The following is a 23,187-nucleotide window of genomic DNA, read 5'->3' as shown; positions in this document are numbered from 1 at the left end:
CACAGGGAGCTCTACTGACTCTGTTTACGTCCCAAAGCTGAGCTGGTTCAAGGCTGGGGATTATCTGTTTGAGCATTGCATCACAAGATCCATGTCTTGTAATTTGGTTAGTACTTATCACTGAATATGCATACCCACAATAAATTTATCAATTATCAATATTATATAACTGCAGCAGTAAATAGTGATTGGTACAATAAACTTATGTTCATCAATCTTAATGTTGAGTGTAGATGAATTGTTTCTTGAACATCCTTATTTTGCTGTAATTGATCTGTGTGATTGTTTTACATTGACGACTTTAGTACTTATCACTGAATATGCATACCCACAATAAATTTATCAATTATCAATATTATATAACTGCAGCAGTAAATAGTGATTGGTACAATAAACTTATGTTCACTGTAGAATGAATCTGGCCAAACAACAGACAGTGAAACTCCACTCCAGCTCCACAACAAAGTGTACAAAAGCAGAGTAGAAAAAAATCTGAAGACGAGATAGCCCTGGACAATGAGATGAAAGAACTTAAAAAGATGAAGGCGAAACTGAATGCGGCGGATGAAAATGATGCATTTGGGGAGTTTGTGGCAGCTTCCCTGAAAAAATTCACTGATTTGCAGGCAGCAGTCCTCCGTAAAAAGATTTCAAATTTGATAGAAGACCAGAGGATAGAAGAGAATTTGGCTGCTGCTGATCCAAGTTCCCTCATAATGATGACTCAGAATGGGAGCACTTAGAATTAATTTGATAATGTAGAACTACATTAAGATGTTACGTATTCAGTGCATGTTTATTTTTCATTTTATTGGAGATGATAGAAATTGTTAATTTTCCACTGAAAGTTTCTGTTAAATGACCTTTTTTTAAAATGAGTATGAACCACCTACCACATCATATTTTTTTTAAATTTCAATCATCGGAAACTTTGTGGAAAGTTTTCAAAATATAACTCTCTTACAACTTATGATCTCTATTTTTTACATTATTATTTTTGTATTATTATTGGTGGAATTTTGATACTTTTTCTGTCTAGCATATCACAGTTAGGTATTACTGTTCAGTATTTATAAGTAATTAAGTACTTTTGCTGGTGTTAGTGGTGCTAGAATGAAAAATATTTCAAAAAGTGTGTAAATAATTTGAAATAAGTATTTTTCAACGCAGAATGTAGGTAGTAAGTAGTTTTTTTTATTAATATTAACAATGCTCTTGCATAATTTTCAAGATAATGTATAAAACTAGTGAGTTGGGATTGCGGTACCCTGTAAAAAAAAAAGGTTTAGGCTAGGTACACGTCGCTCTCCTCACCCCTCCTCATGGTTTTTGGGCACTCACTTAGTTTCGTCATAAACTAATGAGCGCCTATTAACTTTTGTTGTAGTTGGATCTGGGACCAGAAACGAAAAGCCGCCACCTCGGAAGAAAACGCGCCAGAACGCTCGTTCGCCTCCTGCTACCAAATAGATCGATTAATTTTATATTCGCGAATACGATTTAAAAATAGCCTAGGATATTATGTCTTACTGTGTGCTTTGTTATTATACTCGTCATGTTTGATTTTGCTTTTATTTAACTTGTCAGCTTAGGCTACTCCAGTTTGGAGTTAGCCTAAGCCACCTATTCACGCTTCCACTCTGTCTCGTATATTTTCTCTCTCTCTTTAGGTACGCGGAATTCCCTCCTGTGTAGGAGATCTTCCCTTTCTAGGTTCAGATAGGGTTAAATTATAGACATTGAAAGAGTTAGATTGCATCGTGTGTGCATTTTAACTTTTCCAATGATTCGAATGTTCGATCTCTGCTTTACATTTACGACAGTTATCATACTACTTGATCGAATAAAACGTTTCTGATTTGCTTGGTTTTTGGATCACTTACTGCATGGTGTGCCATATATGGGACATACCTACATTATTTTTGCCCCTGTGAGGGTAGTTTTGCCGAGGGATGTTTTTTAGTATTCTGTCCAGTGTTCACTTCTGGACCACTAATACTATTGAAAAAAAATGTTTTCGGCTGTTTTTGGAAAATAAAATCATTCAATTAAGGGTTAATGTAAATTTATAACAATTTTAATGTATGTACTATGTTAATAAATAATTAACTTTTAATAAATAATTATTTTAAATTGATTTTAAATATAAATAAATTTGAAATTTTTTATTAAAAAATTAATAAGAAAAAAAAATTGATTTAATTTTTTTTAAAAAAGTAAAAAAAAATTAATTTTTAATTATGTATCATATATCAACTTTTCATTTTTTTTTTTTTTTTAGGAATTTTTGTGTTTATTTACATGATACTTGGCATCTGTCGCTCATCTTCCAGCCCTTGGGCTCCGATCATACGCATCGAATGACTGGGGATTATCGCAAACTCAACTCCACAACGATACCCGACCGGCGACTCGTACCCTATACCTCACATTCACGATTTCGCACTTTCGTTGGCAAATGCCAATAGTCAAAATGTCATCAAACGACCGATCGATTATATCTAATAATCGTAACATCGTTAAATTATTATGCGTTTTATAATGACTATAGATTCAATTTACGAAGTCATCGAGCAGTGCATGAGGAACAAAACAATACACGCATTATCCGCACAACCCTCAATTATTGCCAAAGCAAGGTATGATCCTTTTCCTTATTATAATATAAGATTACAACACCAACACTTTCACGACTAGAAATTATAGATAAAACATGAAAATGGACCATAATAATGGTGACTTTCGAGTATTGGAAGTAAATGTAGCCATATTTACAAAATCAGAATCGTTTGAGGTCATCACTGATGTCAGAAGTACTAATATAGAAAAGCGAGTTTCTATTAAAAGAAAAGGAAAGGAGTCAACTTTGAATCGAGCATATTTGGATAAACTGCCAATCTCAACACTCAAATACATACTTACTTACATTAAATATGTATTTCGAAAATGAGAAGAAAAAAACCGTCAAGAGCCGTATGACGGCAACATGCGTAACAGAGTAAGTACCATAGCACCCTGACCAGTGACCACGTTTATTTTTCAATTATGACAATGTCAATTTTTCGATTATTACATAATATTAATATTATTTTACTGTCGTAGGGTCCCGTCTCAGCCCGACTGAGGGCGATAGAAGAACGGCTAAACGACCTGCCAAGATCACATTTGCAATATGAGACGTTGAACCAACTCGCTAACTTCATTCGGACTACAGAAAGGAGATTGGGAACGGAATATAAGCTTGATCCTACTGCGAAGAATTAATTTTGTTTTGTACCAATAAAGTTCATTTTGTTGTTGATTTTTTAGATTTTTATAGCTGATAAGAATCAATTTCGAATAATTATCTTCATTATTGGAAAATCTCTATACTTATTGAATTCCAAAGAGAAAGTAGGGTTATCATTATCAAAAAAACATTCATGTGCCGAAAAAGTTGCACCAGAGCATGTTTTGTACTCGTGTAGGCTTCTTCTTTAAATTAATATTTCATTTGATCCCATCCTCTCGTTCCCCCTTTACACGGTTTTTCCGTTTTTCAGAAAATGGGAAAAAATGGCGTTAGTGCGTTTCGATATAAAGCTTCTCAAAACATCAAACCAAACGGTTGGGATTCGTATATCATATCATAGCGGTAATATTGCAATTTAAATTGTACTCGACAAAGACCACCCTTTGAAATTACCATTGTCGTATCCAAACCATAGTACAATGCAATCGTCTTACCTTGATCTAGACGGTTTGATTTCGGCTTCTTGTACTCTGGTCGGCGGATGATGGTGGGTAACCGCCGGAGCGTCGGCAGGCGGTAAAGATAACTCTTTAACATCGGACTGCTGCGACTTGAGGGTTTGTTTCTTGCCAGGTTTTCTTCGTTGTGCGATTTCTTCGTCGCTTTCATCTTCTGTAGAACTGGGGTCTATCATATTCAGTTACACATGAGGAAATCGGCTTTCCTCAACATGTTTTGAGACCCTAAAAAAAGCACTCTATTAGTACATTCCCATCGGCTATCATCATTCTCTATACTTTTAACAGTTGATTGAAAAAATTCCACTCACTTAGCTGCGACAGCGAAGAGTCTCACAATCGTTCATCGCCAACGTCCGACACTTGGTACCCATTACAACGATGCACATTTCCACAACGAGCCAAGCACACCAGCCACCTCGACGATATTCTTATTTCTCTGCTGCTTTCAATTACATCATTGATCTACGGGGAAAACACAGAAAACAAATTCTCTAAATTAATTCAAATTGTCCACCATTCTATGTACTCGACGATATAATTTTCATAAAGAACCACGTATTCGCGCTACACCGAACCCTGCCGCAGGAAACAGCAGAAATACTCGGCACGCCGCCGAATAACAAGAGTTTGTGGGTGGTGTATGGGAAGAGGGAAGGGGGGGCTCACAATTTACAGCACGATACCAGACTCAAAAAACCTTCCCCTGCTTTGGTTTCCGACTTTCCGTGTCTCGTCGAGTCACATCTTTAGGGAGTAAGTAGGTCTCAGGGTACGTACATACTTACCCTGGAACTACGCTTTTCGTATTTTTATCCCTCGACCTAGAAACTCCCTTTTGGCTCACTTCCACTCGTCCGTATACTATAATCTATTACGGAACCGCCCTCCACTTCGATTCACATTTTACATCTCGAGGCGTACGTTTTAATTAAATTTACTTTGCGATGCAAAAGATACGTAAAGTGGTTCCGCGCTGAAAATGGTTTTTTTCGACGAAAAATACTCGTGATTAGAAAATAATGTTGAATTGTCCAGTACACCGGTTTTCATTCATCTAACTTTTAAAATGAGATATCATATTACATGAATTTAAACCATATTTCAGAAATAGGTCATGTTTCGCTAGCACAAGCTCTGCACGATCTCGTTCTTTATGCAGTTTAAAAAAAGGAAAATTCAGTATAGGTATTAGATAGGTATTTTGACTTGATTGGATACATTTTCACGATAAAACGCACAATCTGACAATTACAGCATAAAAATAGCAATTTTTAAATTTTCTAAATTGGTTTTGTATAAAATCAGTAGGTTGATTTGGGCATCAAAAATGTTGATTATAGGAAAGAGTAGGGATATGGTGTCTGCATATTTGTTCAGAATTTCCATTTGAAAATTACTACACAAATAAATTAAGTAATTTACATCGAAATTACTTTATAGAGCCGTCATTCATTGTTGTAGTCAATTGTATTTCAACGTGATTCGAGTTCACATTTCGATTTGGAAAAATAATCTAAAGAACCCTATAGGGATAACCAAAGTAGACAATTATAAAATGAGATTACCACCGTAAGAATTACATTAAATTCCCCATGCAGTGAACAAATAAGCTTCTCTGATCACCTTGAAAGTGACAACGATTCAATCACCATTTTCATATTTGCATCAATTGTGTAGGCAGACGCAGCAGAATAATATAAAATTGAACAATAGGTGGTGTCAGTATGTGCTGTTCCTGCTGCTCTGGTGAACGCCTACATTATGTATATTGGAAAAACTAAAAAGAGGATGCAAATTACATTTTTAAACTACTTTTCAATTTCTTTCAGACTGGCCACTTTACTTGATCCCCGTTTCAAAGAACAAGACTTTATCAATTATGAGCAGAATAGAGCTGCTGTAGAAACTTTGAAAAATCAAATCAGAACGAGCTTCTCGGATGAAATTGCAAGTGCATCGAATGCATCTTCTTCTGTTACCGGAAATGTTACTAATTCGTCTAAAACTGAGCAGCCAAAAAATATCCCAAGTAAATTTTCATCAATTTGCCTTTTAATCAGAAGTATTTTGAGAATCCTGTCACAATTTTAATTTTAAATTCTTTTTTCAATAGAATTATTCCGTTATTTGAGCCAGCACAAACCGTCAACGCAATCGAAAAAACTTCGCATGTCCGATGTTATTCTTGAAATCAACAACTACCTGGAAACACCTTGTTGTGAAGATTTTGAAACCGATCCGATAAAATTTTGGTTAGACCAACTAAGCACTGGAGCGATTAAATTTATAAAAGAAATTGCTTTGCGAAATCTCATCATTCCAGCTACAAGCGTTGCTTCCGAAGCTGTTTTTTCATGTGCTAGATATACGCAACACAACCGCCGGAGTAGAATTTCTACTGGTAGGTAATTTGGAAAAAATTGTTTTTTTAAATAGAAACATCGATCTGATAGATCCGGAGGATGTTATTGTAAAGACATCAACATGAATTGGTATTTGGTAATTCGGTAATTTTATTTCAAATTTGTTTTATTTGTGTGAAATATACTCGTACACCTTGTGTAGCTTGTGTATGCGTGTTAATTCTTATAATTTACTTACAAATTTATGAGTTGAAAAAAGCAAAACTTATTGATATTATATCGATATGTATCGATATAAAAAATCGTTTGATATGACATCTCTATGGGACGGAATAAATATTCTCTTAGCTTCTCGTTGCTAAAGCAGCTATACAAATACTGAGTATGCACAGTGGCCATGTTTACCCCTAGAGTGATAATAAGTGGATATCTCAGCTACAATATTGGAGAAAACTTACTGGTGGCGTTAGGTAGTATACTACCCATGGCCGTTTCCACCGTTCAAAATCCCCGTATCGATCGTTGATTACTTGATCCAAAGGAAGATGGAAAAATACTGGATTCGATGGTGCGTACTACATACTGGGCCTTTTTTCAATATTTATATTTATATTACGCATTTTTGTATCATCGAGTTTGTTATCAATGTATTTCCTCTAACTTTTTAAATAACTTTCATTATAACATTTTATTTCACCTTTTGTTTCCAATTGATTACACTAGGCAACGGCATGCTTGTGTTCGGGTTGAAAATGGGCTTAATCGATAGTTTAGACCCTAAAACAAAAAACAGAGTGGGATTTTTCAATTTGAATTGTTTTTGTGGTCAGGAGAGATGATCAAAGTTTCAAAAATGGCCGTTTTTGCCCTATTTCACGAGTTTCTGGCGACACCAGTATTGTTTTTCGAAAAAAACCAAGGTCATATTCGGATTCTACGCACTTTTTTAAGTAAACATCTTTCCCGGATTTTCGATTTTCGAAGTTTCAAGCGCATACGGACGATTTTTGTTTGTAACATATTTTAAAACTCGGAGCGCGCGACGCTGGCGTTACTCCACGATGTAATCGTGGCGCGGAACCGTGTTCGCGCGGGCGAGGCTCTCGCTCCAAGTTTTAAAATATGTTACAAACAAAAATCTTCCGTTTGCGCTTGAAACTTCGAAAATCGAAAATCCGGGAAAGATGTTTACTTAAAAAAGTGCGTAGAATCCGAATATGACCTTAGTTTTTTTCGAAAAACAATACTGGTGTCGCCAGAAACTCGTGAAATAGGGCAAAAACGGCCATTTTTGAAACTTTGATCATCTCTCCTGACCACAAAAACAATTCAAATTGAAAAATCCCACTCTGTTTTTTGTTTTAGGGTCTAAACTATCGATTAAGCCCATTTTCAACCCGAACACACGAAAAAAGTCAAAAATTGTTGCCTAGTGTTATTAAAAAATATATATGTTTCCATTTCGGCTGCAAAGTACCTATTAAGAAATTATTTTCAATATTATTATTATTATATTTTGTATTAGCTTGAAGGGTAATTAGATTGAAATAAAATCAGTTTGTTATTCTTTCCTTTTTTTAATGTTTACAGTATTTTATTAAATATGGAAGGTTGTTCCGTCCCAAATTGTAAAAATCGGGATCCGCAGTACAGAATGCACACGTTTCCATCATCTAGAACACCAGAAGAAAATGGATCATCAATTCCCGTCAGGACAACTTTAATCCCAGTAGGGGTTGTCAGCTTTGTGAAGAGTAATGTTAAAGCAGTTGACGTTCAAATTTTTAAATTCATTGTAACGAAACTCATAATATCTGGAATAAACCCAGATGTTTTTATGAGCACTCCGCATATGGGGATGGCTAAATAAGTACGACCTGCTTACGTTAAGACGCCATATAAACGAAGAAAATCAACGCCGCAATGAAGAGGAACCGATGGATTTACAAATATGAGGGTATAACAAGATTTATCAAAAAGTTTGTTTGTGATACATTATTATGCGCGGGACTGGTTGCACCCAAACCTAAATGTGATGCGTTTTGCGATAAGGGACCTATAGGTGAACAACGACTTTTCTCAGAAAAAGGGTTTAAAATAAAAAATGACATAAAAATGAAAAAAAAATGGTTTTTCAGAGTATGATTGATTTCGATTCTATGTACATTGAACTCCGCATCTCCCACAAAATTTTGGTGGCTCTATGTGCTCATGGTCCACAGAAAAACACACACACGAAAAGGGACCTAAAGGTGAAAACACAATTTAAGAAAGGGACCTAAAGGTGAAAAATGGTCTTATCACTAGTAGATCTTTGCATCTTGCAGTATCTGTGAAAATTTTGAAATGTAACGATAAGAAGCGATGAAAAAAAATTGAAAATTTGTTCACAAATGTGGTGTTTGTAATATGTACGTTGGTCTTTTTTCATCATGGAAAACGAAGAAAGAGACTTAAATGAAACAGCTATCACAGAAGTATTATCAATCTACCCACTTCAGACATTTCGTAACTCTGATGACACTGAAACAGAATGTGAAAATACTGAAGATGATAATATAGATGACATTGTTTTAGGGATCGACGATGTTCTTGTAAGTTATTCATTAATAACCCGTTTTTATTAATGATTGGATTGTCATAATTCAGTTGATCTAACACAGTGTGGTGCTTCTTTCATTGCAGCCTTCTACTAGTGAAAATGACATCTCACTCTTGGAAATTCAAAATATTACGTTGGATACTGACTCCCACTGGTTAGATGAGAGCACTATGGTTCGTACTGTATGTAATTTTAAGAATATTGTTTACTTTGAAATATCTTTCAATGGCCCTGTTTATAATTACAGCGTATACCAGAAAATGAATTTATACCTTTTGATAAATGCGTGGAAGAATTCATGGAGAAGCAATGTTGTTCGAATAAGTGCAATGAACGTTTTTCTATTGGTGACGTTACAATGATGAGATTACAGTGTGCCGAGATAGATTACTACGAAAATTGATGCAACATTTTAAATGGTGTTTTGTTGGGTATTATCCGAACTGCTTTTGATGACGAATCTCAATCACATCATGCTCGATATAAATCTGACCGCTCCTGTACTAGAATCAACTTTCAAATACGTGGTTATACTGTATGCCGTGAAACGTTCCTCTTCTGCCATAACATTAAAATCAAACAATTTAAAAGGCTTGTACGAACGTATGTATAAAGTAGAGGGACTAGTATTACCTCGTCATAACAACTGCGATAAACTCCCACACAATACACGATCGTTTGCGGAGTTTCAAAAAGTGGCTCAGTTCATCAAAAATTATGCCGAAGATCACGCACTTTTCATGCTGGGTCGCCTAGGACCGCAATATAAGCTATGTAAATTGCTACCCAGTTCAGAAACTAAAATGAAGATTTATGAAAAGTACAAGGAATGCCTTGAACTTGAAGAAAATGACATCAATAAATTGCCAGTTAGTTTTGGCCTATTCAAGTATGTTTGGAGAACCTGCTGCTCTGAAATTATTATATGCCAACCAAGGTCCGATCTCTGTGCTACGTGTCAGAGAAATTATACGTCTCAATTAAGTCTCATGGGCAAGCCAGAAGAAGAAAAACTATCCGCAGCTGAGACTCAACGTGTTCATTTACTAACGGTTCAACAAAAACGATCGTACTACAATTCAGTAATGAAAAGCAGCCGTTCAATATTTGCTCAAAATGGAATGGACTAGGGGGAGACTGTTGTAACTAGAAAGAAGTAAGTAAAATGAAGCAGGTGCGTCAGGAAATGATATAAGAGGTGCGTTCCTGCAACTTCAATGAAAAAGTAAGTCGTTGATTTTCATTTACCGCTGATAGTGGTGTGTGTGAACAACTGAACATTTAATCAAAGATAGAGATGTAATTTTTCAACGGAAGTTCTCGACACCTCTTTTTAACCAAAAAACTTATTCTAAATCTGTTCTCAACTTTCACGATCTGTAGACATCCACAAAACATGCATGTCACTTTCTCTTTATGCGTCCTGCATTATTGCATGTCGATGTAACAAGTACATACAAATAAAATTATGCAATGAAATAAACAATGAAAAAAAGTAAAATTCAAAAGAAGTCAAAAGAAATTCTGTAGCGAAGCAAATTAAGTATTGGAAAATACAATTCACGCTAAACAAAAAAGTATTTACAAAATTTTTGAATGATTTTTCTTTCTTAAACGTGTATTCAGTTCATTCAGAGATGATCTTCGCATTGACGAAGATTAACAATTTATGAGAGAACGTATTCAATCAATGAGTATGAGGAAGAAGTAAGCAAAGCAGAGAAAACGAGTATAAAAAAAAATAATACTAAAAATAAGCACACGTTTTGGTTCACACGTCATTTTGAAACAGATACAGCAGAAAGGGAGACAGCATGTTCCTTTCCATATTGCAATGAATTAATATCCATTACTGCATATCAAGAAGAGGTGAAGATATTTAAAATATCAATGGGCCTCTTTATTTCGCTAAACAATCAAAAATGAGTATGTGTAATTGTGTATTGGCGAAAATTCGAACTAAACATGGGTACGCTACAACACAGATCTTCCTCATCAAGGAGTCCATGTGCACTGTGCAGTCAAAAAATATACCCGTTGGTTTGCACAAAGCAACAACATAATCGACTTGCACGAGGTTCAATTTCGTGTTCTGCCAATGGCTGTCATCTCTAACGTGAATTTTCCATCAAGATATGCAATCTTAGATGAAAAAAAAACAACGTCATCATACCACAACGTGCAATCTTGATGAAGTCACTACCAAAGTTCAATTCGGTAAAACCTCATCCTACTTGTATTAGGCTGCAATGGAACTTAAAAGTATGCCATCTCCCTCTTTGCTGTTTCAGTTCAAACTTCACGTACTATGTCAAATTTACAATATGAGAGCTCTTATATTAGATACTCTGGTGCTCAAAGAGTCTCCTCTTTGTGCTGTTACATTCAACTCCGTTTTCTTTCGTACTCTGCTCACTTCTCTCATATCATTATTTTTACTGTTTCTCTCTTTTGTTTTTTTCTTTTTATAATTTTTTTTTCGCGCTGTTTTACAACATGCATTGTTTTATTTTCATTCTATTCTCATCAATGAACCAACTGCACGTGAAATGAAAGAAGATGAAAACCTCGAAATATTTTTAGAACATGAGAAAGGGTAGACTATAAATACGGACTACTTCATGTCTTTCAGGATATCTACAGACAGTAAAAGTTGATAAAATTATTTTCATCAAAATTTAGCCGTTAAAATTCAAAAACTACTGATCTTTTTTTTTACGTTTTTTTCTTTTTGGTATTTTTGATAATCTATGGCTAATTTCGCCAATTTTTTTCAATGCTTTGTTTTTTCGTGTTTTTCTTTTTATTTATTTTTTTCATCAATTTAGACCTACGACGGCTAATTTCGCCAATTTTTTCAGTGCTTTGTTTTTTATTTATTTTTTTCATAAATGTAGACCTACGACGGCTAATTTCGCCAATTTTTTCAGTGCTTTGTTCTTTCGTGTTTTTTCCTTGCATATTTTTTTTTATTTCGGTGTTTTTGATCAATGTAGACCTACGGCTAGTTTCGCCGAACTTTTTTTAGTTCCTATAGAGAAAACGAGAAACCACTTCAGTTCCAAAATAAAAATTTCAAATCTTTAATTTTTATTTAGGCATTTTTTTTTCAAATTTTGAAAGTAAGTAAAATACGTGCCACACATTGCTAATTTTTTCTCATTTTTTTTTCATCTTTAGTTTCAACACAATTTACAGATTGCAAAATTTTAATATTGTGGCTTTTGAGCCTCCTTCATCGATTTTTAGTAATCCACTCTCGTTTTGAGCACTTAAAACATTGAAAATTACTGAATTTAGAAATTGCATCTATTTTATTGACAGATACTGTGTATTTTACTAATTAAATTTTGTTTTTTAAAATCTTTTAATTGATTTTTTTATTATTTGAGTGTAACAACAGGTATCAATCATTATTGTATGTATAATGCTTGATCCTGTGTAGTGGTTTAATTCGTCGTCTTATTCACAGTTTTATTCGCAATTTTATTTGGAATTTCATTCGCAGTTTTATTCGTAGTTTTAATTATTGTGTATGTTCATTGTGAAGTTTGAGAAAAACCTGGTGCATTATGCAGAACAATTAGGATAACCAACAAGCTCCTACTCAGGAATGTGTGATTTTGAGTGCAACGGACGCACCTCTGACGCACCTCAAATCATTTTGAATTTTGAACTTACATTGTTGTGATATAGCACAATGTAAGTAAGTATTTCATTCTTATTCTATAGGATCTCTCCAATGTGAAAACTAATCTTGGGTTATCAAGATTTGCAGGAGACATTTTGAGAGGTCAAGTTTGAGAGTCACCGCGTTAACACGTGCCGTCAGCCGCTCCGAGTTCTTTTCTCAGTTTATTGCGTTAAAAGCGCGAATTCTTTTACTTTCTGTTTGTATTACTGTATTCTAACACGAATGTGTTAGAAATAATATAACTTACAACGCGAAACGTGATATAATCGCGTAAAAAGCAGTTACGTGTGATAACGTGGTCTCCGGCATGTCCGGGCCACTAGGTGAGAAACCTGTATTAATGGACTTTCAACCTTCGTTTCAACCTTCGTTTCAACCTCCGTCTACTTCTGGTAATCTGCCCATCGATACGAATCCATTCTACGATTCTGATTATAATGACAATTCCAATGATTCAGTTTTTTCAAACTCCGTAAAACGAAACGCTGACTCACCAACCAACGAAGTAGCATCCAAAAAACTTAACATGGCCGAAGTAAGCGATCAAACGATCATACCTAAAGATCTAGCTGACACCACTGGTGTTAAAAGCATTACCGACCGAATTAGTGGTGTGCAGAAGTATATAAATGACCTTGGCCTTGCTCCAGACATCACGTCCGCTATTATCAACGAACTTTCTAGCATTGCAAATGACATCAACGAACTCATTTTGCACCTCGATCATGCGAAAACATTATGACATTTCAATATACTACCTATTGATTTCCCTAAAATTAAATAAATACAACAAGACTAACTCTAAATCTTTTATAAAAAAATTGGTTAATTAGGTTAAACGAAATGCACTTTCGTTAGTTAGACAGGTTATCAGTTCCCTTCGCATATCATATCACACATCAGTGTGCTCTCATCCCGGATTTGACCCTTTCCTGAATATGACGAATTTCCCGGACATGACTACCCGAACTTAGACTTTGTACAGTATCCCGACTAGACTTGTAAATAATATGAATTACTTTATTACCTAACTGTAATTCTATGTTTTCTAGGTTAATTCTATATCTAAATATTTAAGAATGTCTTGATATAGATGTTCGCTGTTTATTGTAACTAGTGACGACTCTTTCTGTTCTAAAATATACTCTACTATAGTATTGTATCTCTACCTCATACTCTTATATGTAATAACATTTATATCTTATCAAAGTAATCTCACTGTTGTATGTACTTTGTCTTTGTGGTTTATCTCAATTGTGCTGTAACTGTTGTGTGGGGTCCTCTCCCCGCTGTTGATTGGGTCCTGTAGCACCACAGCAGCGGGGAGGGGGGCTTTTAGTGCGATTGTTATTGTATAGTTCTGTATATATACTACTGAGTATAATATGACATTGATATTACTATTAGAGTTAACCTTTTCCCTACTGTTAACTGGGTCCTAGTACCAGAACAGGGGTGGAAGAATATTATTAGTGCTATGTTATTTCTGTTAGAATTAAAACCCCCACCCGCCGCCCCTGCCCCTCATAAAAGCCTTGTGGCAAGTTGAGGTGGTGGGGGTGAGCCAGTATTATGTGCTCCCAATATTATTCAATAAAATGCCCCCACCGAATTCGGACTGGGGTACCAAAAAAAAAAAAAAAAGGAGACATTTTGATCGCCGTGTTTTCAAGAGTGATGAACTGATAAAACGGCGATATACTTAAACCCCAAAGGCGGCCCTGTGATTGCCGAAAAGGGTCAAGGCTGTGTCTACAATGTTGAACAAAACAACAAGAAAAACGTAACAACATCATACAAAAGTGTATTGATGTATAGGATATAATAATAATTGTCCTTGTTGTCTTTCACAGATGTTCCATGTGATTCCTCGCTTGTGAAAGCAGAGTTGTTGAGATTGGTGTCAATACATAAGGGTGAAAAGAAGTATGTAAGTAATCGATAAAATGGCACGGCAGAAAAACATCCATGTTCTCCGTCTACTTCCGTACCATTGCGAATTGAATGCAATTGAAATGATTTGGAGCAATGAGAAAGGATATGTAGCTCGTAGAAACACTAAGTTTACTTTGGCAAACAGCCAAAATCTGCTTGCAGAAGCTTTAAAGGCTGGTTTATAATGGCCGCGGCCTGTCCGCGGATTTTGCAGGGATCTGATTGAAAATCCGGGAACCACGAAAATTAGTTCATAATAACTTAATAACCGCGGATCAATTCTCACAAGCTAATTTCATTGGTTGGGATCTGATGATTATTTCAGTTCGTAGCCAATGAAATCATCGTAATTTCATCAGTTGGTAGTGTTCATTATCAATTATCATCATTCTTGATTCTATTCACAAAGAATTTGAGCCCTTTTTGAAAAATTATTTTCAAAAGTTTAATCAAACTAGCAAATATGGTGAATGACGACGAAGGAAACTGGCCAAAAGATGCTGCTTTACCAAACAGTAATATAATTTTCCCTTATTACATAGTAGCGGATGCCGCTTTTCCTCTAGGTCGTCGGCTGATGAGACCATATCGGGTACTAAAATAACAACTGAAAAAGAAATCTTCAATTATCGCCTTTCTCGTGCACATAGAACGATTGAAAATGCTTTTGGAATTTTGGCTAAACGATTTACACTGTTGGGACGTCCAATAATTGGTAGAAAGCGAAACATCAGAAAACAAGTGGCAGCAATGGCCTGTTTGCACAATTTCTTAACTGATGAAAACATGCTTCATGACGGGTTCCCTGAAGTGGAAATATGTGAAGAGGAAGAAGACCAAAGAGGCAGTAATAATTCAAGAAGAAGTGCGATGTTCCTGAGAGATGTTCTCTGCCGGTATCTAAACACTTCTGGTGCAATATCATGGCAGTGGGATCGTATTAGTATTCCATTAGCTTCTCGTTGTCGTCCTCGTAATTGAAATCACAACACATAATTAACATAAATTTTTATTTTCTTTTCCTTTTATATTTATAATAAAAATATACGTTTGTGGTTTTTAATAATTTTCAGTACTTCTATACACGTAAAAATGATATTGTTATCAAAACAGAAAACAACAACAAACCAGATCCACGGATTTCTCCCGGAAAGTGCGGCCAGGCCGTGTAAAATCCGCGGACATTATGAACTACCTGCTTACAACACATGGCATTTACTTTCCGCGGTGTCAATCCGCGGCACTGGCCGCGGCCATTATAAACCAGCCTTAAACTCAATCACTCCAGCTATAAAGATGTTGAAAAAACAACGGAACCGGAAATGTGGAAAATCGATGGTGTCACTAGATGCGATTATTGATCCAGTGATTGTCCTCAAGCTAGCGATTTTGAAAGTGACGCTGAATCAGACGCAACAGAAATAGTGGATGATCCAGATTGGTGAAACATTCGCCAATTATATTAAAGTATTGTATCACATAAGGTAATTGATAAAAATAAAAATTGTCGAAATTCAAATGCACTGCAACACATGATAGACGAATAAACTTGCCTCAGGAAACTGGAAAATATTTCGAAAATTTTTTTTAAAAGGTCCTATTAACGAATTCTGCTCCCTCATTTTTTTTCCATCCATCTTTGTCGTTTCACGTATCGCACATATGCTAAAAAATCTCGAATCAGCTACCTCGTCTATCATCTCGACAACCATTTATTCATTTCATAATACATTCATGTATAGTAGCTAGAGGAAAGTAGTAGTGAACTACGCATCAAGCATTCGACCGCCACATCTCGTCGTCGTCGCGTCTTAAGTATACGTATTTATTGCAAGATGTCACAAACACACTCAATTTCCCAACATTAACGCGGCCCTATTACCGAGGCGAAAGCCCATGGTGAAAGGGTGAGAGCAGGGAAGTAAATATTTTTTCATCGCGTACATATATTTTACCTACGTGGTACCCAGTCATTCTCCTTTTTATGTGCCAATTTACATATATCGACGCATAACTCAAATCACTTGGCTGTACTATGTCGATGTCGAACTTACTTATACGTAGGTTCACCACATGGGATGATATGAAGAGGAGTACAGCTAACCAAACACTCGATTACATCGCCTATACCTAGCCCAACTACCAGCTTTATGTGCGTCTAGGACGAGATTCGACGCTTTTGAGAAAATCGAAGCAAAAAATTTCACCTACTAGGACGACGTCGAAATACTATCCATACGTCATACTAGGGATGAGAAATTTTTTTCGATATCGTATTGATATTATCGATATCAGAAAAAAGTATCAAAACTGAACAAAATCTTGTAGTTACAAAAAATAGCGCTGCTAGTGTGAGTATTAATTTTTTTGATTCTGCGATGCTGCAATAATACATACCTATAAGTTTACTTTTGAAATCCACTAAAGAAAAATTCATTTCAGAAAATTCCAAGTCACTCCAAAAAACTAAAAAGCCCAATAATTTGGGTGGAAGTTGTTATTTTCACTTAGTTGGGTGAGGAGTCAGTGTTCGTTTTCATGAAAATGAACGTTATATTCATATTTTCTTGAAAATGTTATTTTTTCTTATCTTTTTGTCCTTTCCAGTGGTATCAAAATTATTTACGAGATCGGCCAAGGTTTTTTGTTGAACATTATTATGAGAGGCTAAAGACTGTAGAAAATTTTTACCGAAGAGAACACATAATTACTACTGATGAAAGTGGTCGCGATGTGCTTAATGCACATTGTGAGGACTGTCCACCACTACCCTTAACCCATCCTTGTATAGCTAATGCATTAATACCTACTCTCATATACCTGCCTAGTTGCATATTTACCTTTCTTATATGTATTATTATCTACATATTTTCACCTACATAAAATCACTATTATATTTTAATGCACAATTTAATGGATTTTTACCCCTATATCCTTACGATATCTATTCTACCATATACTATACCTTAATTTCTTATAATTATTTCCTTATTTGTAAGTACATTGTCTTGTACTTTTTACATATTCCGTACATTTACCTAACCAACTGAAAACACCTTTTTTAACCCTAATTTTCATATTTTTTACCTAAACTTAGCCAGATTTCTAGTATATATACTTGACTTGCTAGAAATATGGGTAAAATCAGTCTTAGTTTCATCTTCGATCATGTAGCATAATATTTGTGTCGAATAAAAGTTACTCGTGTGAACCGCGTCTTTTCTTTTCTTTGGTTACCTACGTAACAAACATATTAGCCTCTGTTTCTAAATCCAATAGTTTCCTAATTCAAAACATTAAATCAGCTTTTAAAGCCTATAATGTACTTGTCAAAACTTACTCAACCAACTGTATGCGTAACAATATGAAGTTGAATAACAGGCTCGCCCGATTCCTTTTCAAACCGGGCTACGATCCTGTCCGTTTCGTCACCGAATTCGAGGACATTATTGAAGATTTCCAGCTCATGGGAACCGAGTTCTCACAGGATTTCCGCGCTTCACTTCTCCTTTCTAAAATCATCGGAATTCATGATCCGAAAACTATTTATTTTTCCTTCTACAACAATATTGACTTACTGAAAACGAATTTGCGAAGCTTCCATCCTCATACCTTAACAGTCCTTTTCTCACATTAGATAAAAGATTTTCTTTGTTTGAACAAACATTTCAGGTTGATTCCGTTGGTGGTTCTGCACTTCTGCAGTTGTTTCTGACGGTGAAACAACTTCAGAACTAACAACATTCTCGTTAGTTCAAAACTTGCATGTCTCTTCTGAAATTGTTTCACTACCCGAAACAACTTTAGAACCAAATTCAGTTGTTGAACCACTCGAAAATTCTTGTTCAAACTTCCGTACTCTTCAATTCCGAGAAAATTTGTTATTTTTTCATTAATTAATTTCGATACCTACTTTAATCATTAATATTTAATCAATTTTAAAATAAATTATTATAATAATTTTATTAAATTAACTAAATACTACTTTGTTCATTTTCTTTATATCAACTTTTCTCTAAGAGGCGCGAATCAACAAGATCATTACTTAATTTTTTGGTAAGTATGGCTTGAGTTATTATTTTTACTGAATATAATAATCGCAGTTGGCAAAAAACGGAGCGATTCGAGTTTATATTTTAGCAGTCAAAGAAATTACAGTGAGGCACACAGGCGAAAATCTGAAGTCGATTATTCTCTCCGAGTTGAGTGCTTATGGTATACTACCAAAGCATATCTATTAGAGCTTGGAATTCATTCGGTTTTAATCGATTGTAATCGATTATGTGGTTGCTTTTAGATCATCGATTAACAATTTTACTAATCGATTAATATCGATTTTTTGACATTTTCAAGAAAAAAAATAAAAAAACTTTTCTGCTGTTCATTCATCATAGGGTTAAAAAGTACTTTTTTTTTCTTGGCTGTATGGTCAAAAGTGGTAACACTGTTTAGTGCCGTTCGGTGTTTATATTTTCAAAACAGGACTTTTTTAACGCGAATATGGCGTTTCCGATTAATTTCAACTGCTGTTTCGTTAATTTCGTGATGTTTATTAATTATTTGGTGAATATTACTGTAAATTTTGTATCATATTGAGAGTGTATCGTGATGATCGAATATTGTATTAAATAACCATGTGTTCGGTAGATTATTACGATGAAGTGAAGTTGCAAAGTTCAAAAAACGAAGTACATATCTAAAAGCAAAACATGATCTATATGGAAGAAATCATAAAACGAAAATTATGGCGGATGAAGTCTTATGTCTAATGATTGCGGAGAATTATGTGCCCTACAACATAGTAAAGTGTAAGGGTTTCATGCGATATTCAAAAGTACTCGATCCGCGATAACCGTTACCTGGTAACACTACGTTATCAAAGAGTATGGTACCAAAATTATACACCACAGTCGAATGTAAACTTGCTAAACGTTTGCAGAAGTCCAAGTATGATATTCTATTGTTATTTTATGAAATTATTTCGATTCTGAATATAAATAACAGCATTTTGTGATTTTTTGTAGGTTTTTATCTTTAACGTTTGATGACTGGACATCAAAAGCTAACGTAGCCTTTTTAGCTGTGACTGGGCACTTCATCCCCTCTGATGGTGACGAATTAGAATCCGTTATTTTATGTCTAATTGACTCTTCAAAAATTGCACACAAAGTTTTTTATGTGTAGTGATCGATGTACATACTTTTCGTAACTTGAAAAAACGTCTGTAGTAAAATACATACATATACGTACGAGGTACATTCAAAAAGTAACGTCCGTTTTGCGCATAAAAAATTTATTAATAAAGATAAAGAAAAACGGTTAGAAAATTCAAAATCCACTGACCTTCCTTTACTTTTCAACATAGTCATCAAAATTATACATACACTTATCCCAATTTAGGAGGAGTTTATCAATATCGCTGCAATGAAATTCTGTGCCCAAGTTTCATAAGGGCGAAAGCGTTTTTTGTTGCAGTTCTGCATCATGTCACGTCGTTTTTTGGTGTCAAAAATTTAATTATAAAGATAGACAAAAACGGTTTGAAAATTCGAAATCTACGATCTTTTCTTTATCTTTCATCATGGGTACCAAAGTTTTTTATGCATTTAAAGTGATCAATTGAACGCACTCTTTCTTGGGCACAAATTGACATTAGAGCATTCATTGTCACCCCGCGTATTAAACGAACTAAAACGTGTACAGGGATGGTTAGTAGGTCAAAAGACGCGGGAAAGTTCAAGCTTTCCTCTCCTGCTTCAAGATTCCAGTTTCATGCCATAGAACTCAAGTAATATTCAAAAAGGACGCCACTTTTTGAACCTACCTCGTACTATGACATGAGGTTGAATAATTTTGTGATATAATTAATATTTAATCAATTTCAAAATAAATTATTATAATAATTTTATTAAATTAATTGGTAATAATATTTTTTTAATCATTTCTTTATAATAATTTTTCTCCAAGTATTTGTAGTAAACTTGTAACTGAATTTCGCGTGAGGTTGGAAAATTTTGTGAATTGGTACTTTGACGAAATTGATTATCTTGATAATACATGTATATTTCTGATTTTAATAATCTAAATATATCTCGGATATGAAAAACGCATTCACTTTCTCCACCCTACACAATATGGGAGAAAGTCAGCACAATGGATAGGATAGGATCAATTGTGGATACAGTTTCTTTCTCATATATTTATGGAGAAATAAGTCCACTCGCCCTTCTCCACACAGTGCGGGGGTAAGTCAGTCCAGCGGATGAGACTCGAACCTTCCATTACCCAAGTAAGACACCAACGACTCAACACAGCCCAAGTAACGTAGCAATTAGTGTCTACTTTCCCGCTGTCATTCCAAATAAACATGGTACACACTACACACTACACAGTACTCCAAGAGTACACTGGTAACATTTCGCCAGAATTTTCCTTCCTCACCACACTGATACCTCTCTGCCTCATTCTCAATTTACCCAGCACTCGGGAGAGTTTATAAATCATGCACTGCGTACTCGACGACGAGAGCCACTCTAATTAACGAGACAAGTTGTTTTTACTTTAGCGTCGCTGTTATACATGCCGCTGAGAAAAAACAGTATACACACAAGGATACACCTACAAAACTTTCAACTTTTCTCTTTTTCCTTCCTTCGCCGACCCATCCTTTTACCTCGCCATTCGCGTACTGTCGAGGAAAAAATTACCGCGTAACCTTCGTTCGCGGAGCGTACTACACAGTAAACCACTCTCTTCCTTCGTCTTCTATTTCTCTCGCTCTCTCATCTTACCAAAAACAAGGAAACCTTAAGACGTGTTATTAAGTTAAAAACTACAACTACGCACGAAAAAAAAAGATACTGTAGCGAGTAATGTGGCGAAGGAGTAATAAGGTCGAGAGCGATTCGGAGATAAGGATTGATGAAGCTTCCACTGAAAATTTAATATCGCGGCGAAATGGTACAAATACGTGCTCAACACTGTTTGCTTGCTCGTATTCAATAAGACGCGTCAATTTCAGGAACTTGGTTAATATTCATTTTTTAACCCATGTACAATAAATAATAATCAATGAGATATTTTTTATTCCTTGGTTTCCTAAGGATCTGTTGCTCTGATAATACGTAGGTGAGTTGAAGGTTGAAGAACCAAATAAACTGACATTTTAATTGAGTACATACACACTAACACTATCCTCTATTCCAAAGACAAATGAAGAATGTTGAACTCGAACACATAATATTATTACGTAAGTTTACATTCAAGTTGCAGTTACGAGTAAGTTACCTTCAATAATTAATGTACGCATGAATAGTTGTAGTCGATAAATTGATCGCAATTTTTGCACCACCCGTTAGTCGAGTCATACAATACGAATTTCACTCTCTCCTCTCCCTTCGTCCCATCATACTCCGTTTGAATGATTTATACCCTAATATCATTTTTTTTCCAACAGAAAATCTAGCTAATGACGAGATGACGATAAGGGTTTGAAAACGAGTTGCAAAATGTCAGTGTGTGTGTAAATTGCTGTTGAGCTACGGCTCGAGAGATCCAAACGCGAAGAAAATTTATTTTTAATTCGAGTTGAAGGCTCGAGATGGTACAGATAGTGGAAGGCTGAGTGAGTAAGTACGGTACGTTTATCTTTACAACGAGTTTGCGACGAAAAAGAATCATTAAAGGGAATATTTTTCCCACTTAACGGCGGATATATACGCACTTCTTGTTTGCAGAGTACTCGATTTGGGAAGTTGAAGTTCTGAGATAGGTGAAAAGGCGACGAGTAGTCGGTTCGAGAATGAATAGATGAAATTTATCTCGCAATGTGACAATATGAAAAGTATTAAATTTTCATTTGCTACATGCAGTTGCGATGGAGATAACTATTCGTCAACGTGAGCAAAAAATCAACCTATAGCGTCTAATAAATAACGAGACTTTTTCACCTTGGAAGAAGAAATAAAAATAATGAATTCATTAGATTAAAGAATAATTGTAAGTAAGTAAGTAAGTATACATGAGGAGCACAGGGAAAGAACGATGTAAGTGGTATTTTGCAAATTTTACAGGAGAGCGTTTTAAAGATTGAAATGTTTCTCAGTTTGAAAATAATTATTATTTGGCGTGAGTTTTGTTTCAGATATATTTCTAAAGTCTATTAGAACAATTCTGAGCATGAAAATATCATTCACGAGTCATCAGAATACAATGAGAGCATTTTTAAACTAACGCGCAAGCAACGTTTTGCTCCGAAAACCACTTACTTACATCGTTCTTTCCCTGTACGCGGCCCACTTACGTCGTTCTTTCCCTGTAAACAGCCAGGTTATGTCGTTCTTTCCCTGTATTTGCTTTTTGTGCAATTTTCAAGTCGTTATTCTGAGTGAAATAGAACAAATGTGCATTTTTCATGAACATTGGGTGAAAGTGCTTAGCTCAATGAATAAAATAACACCGAGAAAAAAAAATTAAAAATTTTATGTTATAATTTTTTTCACCTCAAACTTTCGATTTTTCATCTCTTACAATTTTTTGTTTTTTGAGCAAAATAGTGCCGATAAAAATACTATCAACATAAACTACGTACAGTACATGAAAGAGCATTCCTCAATGAACAAAATTTCACTAAAAAAAAAAAATTGAAAAAAATCAAGTTACATCGTTTCTTTCCCTGTGCTCTTCACATCAACCTGAGCCAATCCACAGTACACATTTGGTGATATTGCAGACGAATTGTTAATGCCAGAGACCACAAATCCAAATTCAGTTTCTCTTAAGCTCAGTTTTTCACAAAAATAGCGATGGTTTTTCATCACATATTCATAATGTTCAGCTCC

General features: G+C 35.1%; 2 protein-coding genes across 2 annotated transcripts in view; both read right to left on the bottom strand.

The window, feature by feature from the left end:
* The window catches only part of Cadps (calcium-dependent secretion activator 1), a 45,705-nt gene extending 41,505 nt beyond the window's left edge, over positions 1–4,200 (bottom strand). The window contains exons 1-2 of the mRNA XM_065364846.1: positions 4,062–4,200; positions 3,727–3,975 (exon numbers count right to left, since the gene is read on the bottom strand). Coding sequence (XP_065220918.1) covers positions 3,727–3,926 — 200 coding nt within the window. The 5' untranslated portion in view covers positions 3,927–3,975; positions 4,062–4,200. The remainder of the gene's footprint in view (positions 1–3,726; positions 3,976–4,061) is intronic.
* The window catches only part of LOC135845952 (mitochondrial tRNA-specific 2-thiouridylase 1), a 33,961-nt gene continuing 14,849 nt past the window's right edge, over positions 4,076–23,187 (bottom strand). The window contains exon 8 of the mRNA XM_065364850.1: positions 4,076–4,215. The gene's annotated coding sequence lies outside the window, so the exon portion shown is untranslated. The remainder of the gene's footprint in view (positions 4,216–23,187) is intronic.

The sequence above is a fragment of the Planococcus citri genome, chromosome 4, assembly GCF_950023065.1.
Source record: "Planococcus citri chromosome 4, ihPlaCitr1.1, whole genome shotgun sequence".
NCBI lineage: Eukaryota > Metazoa > Arthropoda > Insecta > Hemiptera > Pseudococcidae > Planococcus > Planococcus citri.
Note: the sequence above shows the minus strand (reverse complement) of the source record. Positions and strands in the feature narration are given on the sequence as shown.